Genomic DNA, 14,177 nt, shown 5'->3' with positions numbered 1-14,177 from the left:
GTAATACACTATAATGTTAAGTGAATGTAAATAAATTTAAAAAAGAAAAATCTAAAGATATTACATTCATCAGAATCAATGTATTCTTCCTACTAAACTACTTGTACCATCTTTAGACTTCTTATAATAAAATGCAATAACGTGGGGGCGCCTGGGTGGCTCTGTTGGTTAAGCGTCTGCCTTCAGCTCAGGTCGTGATCTCAGGGTCCTGGGATCGAGCCCCGTATCGGGCTCCCTGCTCAGTGGGGAGCCAGCCTCTCCCCTCCCCCTCTGCCTCTCCCCTCCTCCTGCTCGTACTTTCTCTCTCTCTCAAATAAATAAAATCTTTTTAAAAACAAATAAAATGCAATAATGTGGAGTTTAAATGCAAAAGAATTACACTTGACTTACTGCCTTCTTATTGAAAATATTAACCCTCAGCTCATGAGGTTCATAAAAATGACTTTCTAAGAGTTTTTTTTTCATGCCATCTGTTAATTATTCATAAGCAGAGTTGAGTATTACTCTTCCACAGAACAGCAACCATATAGTCCAATTCCTTCAGTTCTGGATGGGTGCCTGATAGAAGTATTGGAGTAAGTTGTGAAATATACAGGTAATGCGTTCTCAGTAATTGTGTGCTTGTCCCACAACATAAATGTAGGGGAAAAAGCAAAGAAAAATATTTACCAATATTAAAGAAGCAGAGGAATAAGGCAGTGGTGTGTTGAGTTCACTATACTTACTCTAAACTGTATAAAATTTATGAAAAATTTTTAAAAAGATTTTAGTTACTTATTTGAGAGAAAGAGAGAGAGACTGAGAGAATGAGTGGGAGGAGGGGCAGAGGGAGACGAAGCAGGGAGCCTGATGCGGGGCTCGATCCCAGGACCCTGGGATCATGACCTGAGCTGAAGGCAGACGCTTAACCGACCCCTCTGAAATAATTTTTATGCAAAATGTTTTAAGTCTTTATATTTATTAGCAAATAAAACTTAATAAAATCTAAAAGAATTCCTTCTTAACTATTTAACAAACTATATTAAATTTCAAGTACTATAAAGAAACTAACTTTTTAAGTACAGAAATCTGGAAGGTAAAGCGTTACGTGCATGAGCATAGAGAATCAGTTCTGAGAAACAATTTTCAGGATTCTTCCCTCTTTGATATACTAGACTTATTTCTCCATAACTCGTGGCTAGAAAAGTAATAAGGAATTACTGGTGTTGTTAATGGGGTGAGAGAGTTGTTTTCAGTGGGGATTCGGCACAGATGTTTGGAATAACTTGCAGCTGTCGCCGGGTGAACAGGCTTAATGAAATTACTGGGAGTATCGAAGGAGAGCCGCCAGGAGTACTTAAAAACATTCATATTATTGTGACATGAAAAAGCCTAATTAGAAGCCAGGAACTGGCCTTTGTTTACTTCTGAATCCGATGTTTAGGGGTCTCACACCTAAGTCTGTTGTCACATATTTCTGGGTACACATCCACATACATGTTCAATTGTAGCACAGTGCCTCACTTATTGACTGTATGTCTTAGAAAAGGGAGAAACAATTTTCCGTAGCTTGACCTAGTTTTGGTTTAGTTCAATTTAATTCAAAATACTTTAGAAATTTACTACAGGCAAAACCCCAGAAGAGTGAATTAAAAAAATCATTATTCTGAAGGAACTTATGGAGAGAGAATATATATAGACATAAAGATAATATAAAGAAACAATATTATGGGAATTCAATGGAATTATGGGGATTTGAGTGTTCAAACGCTGCTCCTTGCGGGACAGCCTGACTTCACCTATAGGTATCTGTAGGCACCAGGGGTACATTATTCTTTCATCCACACAGAAACAGTTTGTCTCAATTTTTATAATAGGATGCCAAACTTACCATCTATTTGGTTTCTAATGCATACAAAGCTGCCCTGAAGTAGCCATACAGACTACTAGTACTCTACGCTTTCCCCAAAAGTCTGGGTAACAGACATGCTATTTAGAAGGCATGCTTACGGGGCATTCTAGCCATCCACTCCTTCAGGCATTCTAAGTTCCAAGATCAAGCTGGAGTCCACAGAGGCTTGGTTCACAAAGTTTTGCCTCTCCCTGAATGGCTTTTACTGAATTGCACATTATGAAATGGATGGCAAACTAATACAAATTTTACTAGAAATCAAAAAGTCCAGACTTAATGAAATACCATGTCCCCATAATAAAGTTCTGTTTCAGATTCAAGGCTCATCCCAATTACCTCAGAAATCTTAGCTCTCGTGCAGTGCTGTCCAACTTTATACATACAGGTAACTTTAAACTTTCTAGGATACAATTAAAAAGTAAAAAGAAACGTGTGGCATTTTAATAATCTACTTTATTTAACCCAGAACAGCCAGAATATTATCATTTAACATGTAATCGATACAAAAATTGAGACATTTTACTTTTTCTTTATACTAAGCCCTCAAACTCTTGTGTGCCTTTTATACCTACAGCCTACCTCAATGACTGGTTACACCCGAAGACTGGTACCTACTGTGCGGAACACAGTGCAGCGCTACGGGATAAACTTCTTTTGGGAAATGGCCCTTTCGGGCTTCCTCCCCAACAAAACACTACAGCTCTTCTGCTTCCCTGCCCTTTATTCTGTAGGTTATCAGGAATAGCAGGCCTAACACCATAACAACTCCACTTAGCAATTCTTTGGTGGTAAAGATTAGGGTGGCGGAGTTGGTCAGTGGGAAATTTTAAATCCATACATTAAGAAAGTGAAAAAACTCTTGTAACATACTTCTCCTGGTCTGTCCCCAAATGCTCTAAGAGCACCATCTTCTAACACAAGAGGCATTGCTGATGGTATAGAATAACTCCTCCTCAGAACGATATGGGATTAGAGCTACTGAGACTCCTGGGTTTTGTTTAGTAAGAATCATTTTTATAACCAAATTACATTTAACATAAACTTAGAGATTTAAAAAAATTTTTCTTTACACAATCTTTAGTTAAGTAAAAATATTACAGGTTTAGAAACATTTCAACTTCTCTTAAATATTGCAGAATAACACACCACTTCATAAGGACATGTTAATTTGTGGAATTCTACTAGTTTGCATGTTTCTAGAAAAACTCTCTTTTAACATAATCTCATTTATTGATAACAGGGAGATAGTGTAGTGCAGTGAAAAGAGCGCTAGCCTGAAATGGAAGATGATTTGGCTTCTAGACTTTGTCACAGGAGTTGTGACACTATGTAACTCTCTGGGTCTGAATTTCTCCATGTGTAAAATTAACAGGGGCGAAAGCACACCTCTCAACCTCAAAAAATTTAAATTGAAAACTATATTCAACAATTTCAAAATGCTTTACACTTTGAAAGCAAGAGTATTTGAAGGAAATGTTATCGTTTCCAACATAAGATTGTAAAACTTTGTAAAAGTGAGCTTAAATAACAAAGCTAAAACAAGTGGCCAAATTGTAAAAGGAACCTAATTCTGATTGTAGGTTCACCTCCTGTTCATCAGCGCCTGCTAGTAAAAATAATGCTTGACATTCTCTATGTGAGAGAATTCATTAAATTTAGCTTACTAGAGAGACATTTTAAATGTGACTGACGGGGCTCACTAAGCTTCACTGATAAAATTCTCCTAACTGACCTTTAGGAACTTGAAGACTTAGCACAATAGGGTGCACGTGGGTGGCTTGGTCGGTTAAGCAACCAACTGACCAGCGACCGACTCTTGATTTTGGCTCAGGTCATGATATCAGGGTCGGGAGATCAAGCCCGTGTTGGGCTCCGTGCTCATCGTGGAGTCTGCTTGTCCTTCTTCCCCCTCTGCCCCTCCTCCTGCTGGTGTGTGCTCTCTCTCAAATAAATAAAATCTTAAAAAAAAAAAAAAGACTTAGCACAATAAAGAAAACAACAGACAAATGTATGGTCATCTAATATAAAGCACCTATTATTGCTGACGAAAAGTCATGAAACTTCTAAATGTGTACTGTTTCCCATGGATAATTTCAGTTCAAGGTGGGCAGATACTCATGCGTTAGCAGTATAGTGTTCCAGTGCAGAGAACAAGGGTGGTCCAGCACCTGTTTCTTAACTGACTGAGTCCTTTGTTTTCTTCAAAAAGATCAGTAATTTCTAAAAAATGCCTTGATGTCAGTGCACAATCGGATCTTTCAGAAATGTTTAAATGTTGAAAAAGGAAGTAGGATTCCCTCCTACTCATAACAAATCATGCAAGCAGGAATAACTCATCTATTCAGTATAAAATAATGTAATTGCTCTCTTGTACATATTTTAAACAGGTAATTAATACGCTTTTCTTGGGGGGGGGAATAAGCACTAAATAATAAAATTATTACAACTATATTGCTAATGCCATATGGAGCCCCAACCCAATAGCAGAGTAAAATCCTAATCTAAATACCTAGACATTCTCCCAGTCATCTAGACACATGTCCTCCTGGCTACCAGATCTCTATTTTCCACACTCTACTTTCCCCAACTCAAATATTCTCACAGGAGACAGAGCCATAAGGATCCTTGAAAAACAGAATGAAAGGGGGTTTATCTATTGCTATCTGAATCTGGGGTATCAAATGAAATTATAATATTGTTAAGATGCTTATCCTCTACAGAAATATGCATAATGAATTTGCGATGATTTAAAAACACTTATGTATTCTTTAAAATAAATGAAACCCACATATACATTTCAGTAATTTTGACCTAGAGGGTTATGGGTAATTTCTTCATTTATTTTTCCGAATTTCTGAGCGTTAAGAGAGTGCTTTTAAACTTTAAAACTGATCACACAGTTATCTATTAATGGTTCAGGCCATTTGGTAAGAATTCTGGAGACACATGAAAACTTCGTAAAAACTATAAAAACTGTTGCCTCTAACAACCCTGGAATTTATAAACAATTCAGTAATTAAAAAAAAAAAACCCCTCTATGCTCCAAAGTTTAAGAACTTTAAAATTAAGCCTCTTCTACATCATTTATATGATTTAAGAAAGGTATTTTCACTCATTTCTAAAAGCCAGATCTACCAATTTCCAAATTTCCAATCAAATTTGAGTTAGTAGCTTTCACAAATTACAAAAGGCATTTAAAACTAAAATTACTTAATCCCCAAGTTTTTAAAACTATTTTTTAAAAATAAAACATCAAAACAATTCTCTCTCAGTTCAGCGGTCTTTTTTAAAAAGAACAAAAGATGGAGCTGTGAGTACTAATAATAGGCAAATAATATATATCAGAAACTATGTTTTTACACCAGCTCTTAAAATAAGTCTATTATTTTAAGAGCTTTTGCAACCATTTGCAAGAAAGGGAAAAATCACAAAGGACCTAATTTTTGCGGAAGGGACTTTATAAAAGCATTCCAGCTCCAATTTAGTTTGATACACTGTTAGGACAGGGGGAAAATGCAAATACCAAACACCCTTAACTACAAAGGACAAGCATATTTTCTTAGTAAAAGGCGTGCCTGGGTGTTAGAGACAATTTGTTTCAATCTGGCATAGGTTTGACAGCTTCAGAGTAAAAGGAACATGCAAAAGGTGATAGTTATATCATGCATGAACAGATATTTTAAACCTCAGAAGATTAACTATGCTTGAAAACTAAGCAAGTTTGGACTTCCCTTACATTGTCCATTACAAACTGTGTGCAATTAAATGCCTGCCAAATTGTGTGAACTGATGTAGGGTTCCTGGCACTTTTGTGATTCAGATAGAACACCTTACAAGGGAAATAAAGAGAACCCTTGAGGGGGAAATGTCAAATACAAACAGAGGTTTTTCAGTTGGGCCATATCTTTTGTTGTTGTTGTTCCTGATGTTTAAAGTCAGATTTGAAAGAGTCTTCTCAGAAGTTCAACGAAAGAATAAACTTGTTTTACCTCGCTATCATTTTTCAGTTTACTTTGAAAATAAAGTTTCACTAAACCAGTTTACAAATCTTTCTAATCTATACAGGTTAGAATAGAAAATATTCATATCCATTTCTGTAAGAACAGGCCCAAGGTGCATTTTCTAGATAAAACTATAAATAAAATTTTAAAAATCAAAGGTGACTGCAACAGAATTTTATGTCTCTAACTCACTTTCCTCATGGAGAAATGTCTTTTCACTCCTTCAGGTGAAACACGTAAGGAAAATGAAAGCAGAAGAAATGCCAGGCATCTAGTATTAGACCCCTCCTGGACAGATACTGTCACCAACCTCAGGAGAACCTAATGGGGATCCCTGCCACCTTAGAAAAACAAAAAACCACCCACCATAAATAATGTGGTACAGTTCAAACTCGGAAATACATCTTGTCTAAAAAACATACAAAAGAAAACATCTCTGCTTTACATTTTAAACAATTCTTGCTGATAAATAGGAAATGTTTTTATTAACAGCATGTGGAGTGAAGTCTGTACACAAAGGTTCACACTGGTTTTCACCCTTGGCAACCAAAACACACTTGAAGAGAAACTACTGAAGAAAAAGTCTCGTTTCAGAAGTGACTTCACTCATTATATGGGGAAAGAAGAGATTATTCATGTTTTGACCTTATCCATAAGCAAGTTCAGAAGGCGACTGCATTTGTAGCAAGAACTATATCCTTACAAAGATACTATTTAAAAAAAGGAAAAAAAGGTAGAATTACAAACAAGTTTTAAAATAGATATTGGACTCTTATATGGTCACCTCGTTTCTGAGGATCTTATGCAGAAAAGAAATTTCAATGGGAAATACATTTTCATCCCTCACAAAAAATAAATTTCGTCCCTCATAATTTTCCCACCAAAAACTCATTTGAGAAATAATTTATTGCATGAAAGTATTACTATAAAATATTTTAAAAGATTAAGGTCATACTTACGTATGCATATAGTTTCAAAAATATTATGAGGATTCTGGGCACAAGCTGTTAGCTGAATGGGAAAAAGAGATGAAGCTATCCATTGCGCACAGAAATAATCTCATTCCTATACATAAAAAGGTATCAAAACTAAGTCCCACTCGTGCTTCTTCCCAATGTGTTTATTACATAACTTCCACACATGGTGCTTCTGAGTGATGAAGATCCTCAAATAATATTAATACTAAAACAAGGTGTTCTGAATAGACATCCTTAGGCTGACTAAAGTATATTTATCATCAGAAAATATAAAATTCTGAACAAAAGCCATGATGGACAAAGGATTCATCACATCCGAAGCAAGAAATTCCCTTTAATGCATGAGGTGACTCAGAGTGCAATAATTCACTTTACCTGCAACTGAAATCTGGAAATGCTGGACTTGAAAAATGTCAACAGTATAGATCATCACTGAAAAGTTAATGGTTTCCTCTCAACCAGGCAGCAAAAGCAGGAGGAAAAAACTCAAAAGTCACATTTTAGAGTCTTTAGATTTAAATAATAATTCATATAATGTGAGACAGAAATTCGAATGAGAGACCATAAGAAATATCTCAAGAGACAAAAGGGGAAGGGAGATGAAATTCAATTGAGGGGGGGAAAAAAGTAAACGTGATACAAAGCTTAAAGGATTTAGCAGGAACTTATGAGATAAATGAATACACAGAAGAAACTCTAAGCTGGGTGAAAGGAAACCGGAAGATGCGGAGATGGTAGAAAGTTGTGCAAGGAAGCAGTTTTCACAGATTCCTCTTCATTCTAAGGGAGGTAGGGCTGTCCATTTCTTTAGAACAATGAAGATCTGTTACTCTTTATATGCTCATTTTTCTTACACAACAGAGCTGAAAAACATCAAGGGTGTAAGTCCAAATGGAAGACAGAAATCCTATACATCTGAAGATTACAGTTCAGATAAGCACACTTAGTACATCATAAAATGTTAAAACCAAGTTTTATTTCAATCTGCCAAACTGGAGACATACAATGACCTAAACACATCCCTTTAAAGCCCTTTTCTTGCAAAAAAACAAATGGTGGTTAAAGGAGCATTTCTGAGGTTTGAACGAAGTAACATATAGCAGAACCTTAGGAAAGGCTTCATTTAACTTTCTTTTAAACTTTAGGTTTTTCTTCGAGTAACCCCTGAAACCATTCAATGTCACCAATGCCATAAAAAAGAAACCTTGGCCAACATTCATCTACAAAACTGCTTTTAAAAATGGCAGTCCTTCTCCTTGGCCAACCCTACCACCTTCTACTAGATGGTTTGTCCCCATCCTCTCAGCAAAAGAAAAAGCAAATAACAGCTACACTAAAAGTATTCAGTGTGAGAATAAAGCTGTATGAAATTGTCACTAAACATAATGCACATTTCCAGTCGCTTCGGCACCTGTCGAGTCATTAATAACCCCTTCTGGCTGCCTAAACAGCTCGGCCACCTCCTGAAGGAGAGAGGGGTGGAGAAAGGTCCTCAGTAGAGGTTGTCAGTGTTGGTGCTGCGAGGGGTTTTGATCTTCTCGATGTTTTTGAGGATTACGTCGTGCAAGGTGGCATACTGGTTCCGAACGTGCAGCAGGATCTGGCGCACACTCAGATACTCGTTTTCGTCTACCTCGGCTACCGTGCGGCGATAATCTTCCACCTGGGGGTACTTCACTATCTTAGACACCAGCTTGGCCCTGGTGTTGTAGTAGGTGGAGAAGCGGCGCAGATAGGAGGCTGCGGTGCTCTCCACGGTCCACAGCTGGTCCACGGTGTCCTCCTGGATGGACACTCCGAAGTTGTTGCCGTCCTCCACCTTCGGGATGAGCAGCTGCACCCACATCCGCACCGTGTTGCATTTCTCTCTCAGCAGCTCGATCTCGGGTTTTACCCGCTCAATCAGCTCCACCAGATGCTGGTTGCTCCGCAGCAGCTGTCCCTCGCCCCCTGGCAGTGCTGGCACTGTGACCGCGGACTGGGCCTGCAGAGGCGACAGGTCCCGCTTGGGCCCGTCCCCCGCGGTGTCGGGCACGGCGCGGGGCTCCAGGGCGGCCACCGAACGGATTCTGGACAGGTCTTGCAGGCGGAGCTCCTGGACCCGACTATCCAGCTCTGACAGCTTCTGAGGGAAGAAGGTGGACACCAGATCCTCGGCCTCCTGCGCGATGCGGGCGCGAAACGAATCCACTTTCCCCTGCACGTCCTGCTCCAGCTTCAGAGGGGAAGCCATGACGTCCAGGGGCGTCGAGCGTTGGGGCGGACACCACCCGGGTTCCCCCCACCGCCGCAGGGCGGCCTTGAGCTTCCGCCGCCCCCACCAACTCCCAACAGCCCACGCCCAGCCACGCCGGAAGTGACGTCCCGGAGTCCCGGCGGCCCGTGCGGGGCGGGGGGGAGGGGGCCGCGCGCGGAGCATGCCCTTCCAGCGACGCCCCAGCCGGGTGGCCCCGCTTCCTGGGTCACGTGGGGGAGGTGGGGGGCGGAGTCTCTGCGGATCCAGTTCCCCGGAGCGGCCCCCGTTTGCCCCACCTCCGGGCCTCTCCGCCGGAAGCCTGCGCAGGATTGATGGCTCCAAAGAACATCGTTAAAACTTAAGCACCGTGAAGACCAAGCAACAAGTCGATGTACTTCACAAAGGAGCCCAAGGAAATCCATGATCCCTGGACTCCGGACACACAAGTCTCTTCTGAAAGGCACCTCGAGGAATGAGCTCTCCAGAGTAAGGCTCACTTCTGGAGAGCCAGAAGCCACACCTTTACTGGTAACTTGAGCGTACCCATGCTTTCCCCTTAAAAGTCAGAAGTGGTTCCCCCTTCACTGTGGTATTTTAATCAAGTGAGTAAAGTTCTGAGCTCTTCTGTGGCTTGCTTCATACAATTTTTAGTTTGAGTTACAAATGTGAAGGTCTAGGACTCTTCTTAAAGCTCATCTTCTTTGGGATAATTAACAATTTGAATCTGGACTGTAAAATGAAAGTATCAAATATCCTGAATTTGAGAATTATATTGTAGTTACAGAGTGAATATCCTTTTTTTAAGTACACACTACAGGATTAAGGGATAAAGTGACATGATATATTTAAACTATTCTCAGATGGTTTGCAAAAATAGTGTGCATGTATAGATGTATAAAGAATGTTAAAGCATGTGGAGAAATGTTAAAAATTGATGAATCTATATAAAGGTATTAGTTGTAACTCTTCTGAAGCTTGAACTTACTTCAAAATAAAAAATGAAAAAAACTGCATTTCCCCTAAAGGCTTCCAGAATCATAAAGACAAATTCTATAACCTCCTAAAATTTCACTCCATTTCTTTATTTTCATTTCCCTGAGATACTTTCCTTTTGTTCTTTGCAACACCACAGTGCATGCCTTTGATTTGTACTTAAATTATTGAAGTTTAGTTCAAAAAAGGATTATTCTAAAGATGCTATAATATAGTTCTGAATGTAACTGTCACCTCAATTGGACTGTAAACTTCAGGACATAGGTCAAGTCTTAATTTGTTGCCATCGCATGTGGGACAAGGCCTGGCATGGATCAGGTGCTCGATACATGTCTGATGAAATGACCTTGAATTAGTAAGACTTTAGCAAACCATAATTTCACAAGATCTAGAACAGAAAAGAAAGTGTCAATAAGACAAACATGTTACAGGTTGGTCTCCCCAGCAAGCAGACAGAGATTGCTTTTAGGAGTGTTAGGGAGTGTTCTTGAGAAAGGACCCACAAAAAGGAAGAGACAGAACAGAGGGAGAAGTTAGGCACTGATGCAGTCTCAGAGCCTCAGCTGACCCCATGGGAAACCAGGAAAGCCCCTTCACAGTTGTCCTGAGTTGGGGACAAGACAATTCCTGAAGAGGGCTATTGCAGGACTTCCAGCAGCTGGAAAATAAATTCTTTAGTTCTGAGGCAGGAACTGGGGAGTGCATCAGAGTTCAAGTACACATGTATCATAGTAAGATACCTATACTAACAAACTAGCAATTTAAGTTGTATTCAAGTCAACTGTGTTCAGCCCTAATTAGGGGCTGAAATTTGTGTTTAGATCACTGCACGTCTTGGAATGTGACAAAGAAGGATGTGGTGGAGGGAATTATATTTTCAAAGATATGTGTTTGGATAAAGGTGCATATGTATTTTGGCTCTACGGGGGTGTGGGGGGGTTACCGGAGAATTACTGGTAAGTTGGATCCTAGGGTATCTGGGAAAGTGGCAGCAACTGAAGCAGGAAAAGTAAGCAAAGACCAGCTCATGGAGGCAGGGCCCTCTTTGCCATCATAAGGAAGTTGGATTTGATAAAAGCCAATGAAGGGATTCAGGCAGGGGGAAAAAAAAACCCCACACAGATGGATGACTTCAGTGGGGAGGTAGATATGACGAAGAGAATAAAGGAAGAGCGCCTGCTGATTTAACCCAAATGGTAAAGAATGCCTCATTCAGAGTGATGGCAATGGGGCCAGAGAGAAGACTCTAGAGAGTTTTAGGAAGTATAATTACAGTACCTGGTGATAGTTTTGGATGTGGAGAGATGAGAAAAGGCAGATTTCAATATTATTTTTTTTTTTTGATTAGAGAAAAAATTTCTATTTATACATTAAACTTCTCCTAAGAGATGACTTGGGTATACGTACATTTGTATACATGCAAATTTACATTCAAGTTATGGGAATTCAGATAGGGTAATCAAACAGAAAAGGAAAATCAAATCTTGAAACATGACCATGGTTTTCCCATATCTTGATTTTCTTCATAACTTTAGCTATGAAAGATTACAAGGAGGTTACTATGGAAATTCTCTTTAATGTGAAAAACATCCTCAATGTTATATATGGTTTATCAAATTGTTACTCTATTTTCAAAGAGAAAATATTTCTAGTTAATGGGGACTTACTTTCTATTTATGACACTAAGGCAGCCATTTATATGAAATTATTTTCTTTCATTGAGAGTAGGATATAAAATCCTTTGGGGCGGCTCAGCTGCTTTTTTTTCTAGTGTGGTGTAAGAATTTTATTTATTCATAATATGTTTCTTGTCCTTGTTAATTAGAGCAGCAGTTGGTAGGAAAATGACAGCTCCTAATTTTTCTTTCCCCACTGACCACCAGCAATCAGCAGTTGTTTTTTTAAATTATTTAATGCACTTGCATGCCTTGATTCGCCCCATGAAATTAACACTGAGTACTAACAGGTGGAGGAAGGCTGGCAACAGCTGTGTAGGGTGTTGTCTTGTTCCGGTTTCTCCCTTCTCACAGTTGGCAGGGTGCAGCATGTACTGATGCCAATAATGACACACCACTTTCACTTTAGGAATACCTACAGATTTGTGGATTGATTTATCCTTTAAATATCCTCCAACTCTGAAACTATGCCCCTGAAGAAAGGATTCTGTGGTCCTATGTATGAGTTCCATTTGTAAAATTATTCGAAGCAACTGTTGTTGTGTCAACTCTTGGATACAAATGTAACTGAGGATACAGATTGGAATTTAATCCTTCAAGATACTTATTTTCAGGCGCCTGGGTGGCTCAGTTGGTTAAGCGACTGCCTTCGGCTCAGGTCATGATCCTGGGGTCCCAGGATCGAGTCCCGCATCCATCGGGCTCCCTGCTCGGCAGGGAGTCTGCTTCTCCCTCTGACCCTCCCCCCTCTCATGCTCTCTGTCTCTCATTCTCTCTCTCAAATAAATAAATAAAATCTTTAAAAAAAAGATTTTATTTATTTATTTGAGAGAGAGAGAAAGCATGAGAAAGCATGACTCCAGGATCATGACCTGAGCCGAAGGCAGTCGCTTAACCAACTGAGCCACCCAGGCGCCCATAAATAAAATCTTAAAAAAAAAAAAAAAATGCTTATTTCCCCACTGATTTCTGTCAATAAGTTAGGAGAAAAATAATCAATGGGGCTAAACCTAGATTAAGATTCTGATGAGTGGTAATATTTATCCCCTTCTGTTTATGAAATTCCTCATCACCAGATTGCAGTGGATCTTAAGTTATCTAAGCCAAAGGGCTTCATTCACAACTTATGATTACCCCCCCCAGTGAGCATAAAAGGCTTAGTTTTACAATGTAGTACTGAGAACCCTGCCAGGGTCACTTTGTAGAGTAGACAAGTATCTCACGTCCCCGTCCTTCATGCTTCCTCTTAGACTGCTGCAGGTAAGGGCACAGAAATAAACAACGTAGAGGCACCTGCTACCCTGCCCTTTGGTCAGTGGTCACTGCCAATTCAGCGTCTCCAGAACCAGTCTCCAGATGGGACCTGTGTACGCCTTTCGTGAAGACAAATGCCGCTAGAGCATGTGGCTAAGGCCATGCAGTTTCCCCACCGTATTCCAACCCCGGCTTTGCTACTTACTAGCCACGGGACCCTGCTCAGTTATTTAACCTCCCCAAGCTTCGTTTTCTTCATCTATAAAATGGACAATATAATAACAGCGATCTTGTGAAAGTTGTTTTGAGGATGACGTTAGTTAATCCATGTAGTTTATTTAGCACTGTGCCTCGAACATGGTAACTGCTCAGTAAATGTTAGCTATTACTGAAGGAGAGTCTCCTCATCAACATTTCAAAATCTCCCTTCACCCTTTGAAATGGAGAACTGTGAATTCTATACAAACAAACCAGATATAATTTTCTTGTTCACTGTCTTGTTATATATCATTGATGAGTCACTATATTACAGAGTTGAATGTAAGTAATTGGAAAAAAAAACCCAAAAACGGCTTGAATCTGAGATCGTCAGTATTTAGAGGCCATATCACAGAGCACAGGTGAAGCAAGCACAAACTTTACTGGCTACCGTGGCTGAAAAGTACATTTCTCAGCTGAAACCCTTCTGGTGACAGTCATGTTTTCATCTAGTTCATATTACTTTATCTTACAAATGACATAATTGGTATAATTTGTTAACAATGATGTCTACTATCAGGGATCTCTAAGATCACTGATTAGCAAAAATCTATTGACCTCTGGATCCTAGATTCTTGACTTTTTAAAATGCTTTGGCCACTGACTTTCTACCAAAGCCACTGATTGCTTCCTTGTTTATAAAATCCCTGTTCTGGATGAACAATGAATCCTCTAGTTCTGCATTTCTCATACTGCAGTCCATCAGTTCCCTGTAATTATTTCTGTGAATTCACTTTGACGATAAAATAATTGATGTAAGCATATTCTGGGGTCATATAACTGCCATGCAATTTGGGGGCCCATAATTATATTTTTTATGATTATGATACCACCAAGTACCATTACTTTAATTGATCAGAGAGAGGGGAGCCTACTAGGTATGGTTATTCT

General features: G+C 39.5%; 2 protein-coding genes across 6 annotated transcripts in view; both read right to left on the bottom strand.

The window, feature by feature from the left end:
• The window catches only part of ATF6 (activating transcription factor 6), a 212,680-nt gene that overhangs the window by 79,359 nt on the left and 119,144 nt on the right, over nt 1-14,177 (bottom strand). The window lies entirely within an intron of this gene.
• On the bottom strand, nt 8,180-11,631 carry LOC123845888 (proteasome activator complex subunit 3-like). The gene is made up of 2 exons (XM_064593811.1): nt 10,333-11,631; nt 8,180-9,834 (listed from the first exon to the last, which is right to left on the bottom strand). The coding sequence occupies exon 2, from the start codon at nt 9,286-9,288 to the stop codon at nt 8,362-8,364; it is 927 nt and encodes a 308-aa protein (XP_064449881.1). The 5' UTR covers nt 9,289-9,834; nt 10,333-11,631; the 3' UTR covers nt 8,180-8,361.

This window comes from Mirounga angustirostris, unplaced genomic scaffold (genome assembly GCF_029215605.1).
Source record: "Mirounga angustirostris isolate CCGP_5_RB_7025 unplaced genomic scaffold, mMirAng1.0.hap1 SCAF_6, whole genome shotgun sequence".
Lineage (NCBI taxonomy): Eukaryota > Metazoa > Chordata > Mammalia > Carnivora > Phocidae > Mirounga > Mirounga angustirostris.
The sequence above is the reverse complement of the archived record's forward strand: the minus strand, read 5'-3'. Positions and strand labels throughout refer to the sequence as shown.

What these genes read in the sequence shown, in the direction of transcription:
- LOC123845888 (XM_064593811.1), bottom strand. Translation starts at nt 9,288, where the DNA reads ATGCTCCGCGCGCGGCCCCCTCCCCCCCGCCCCGCACGGGCCGCCGGG.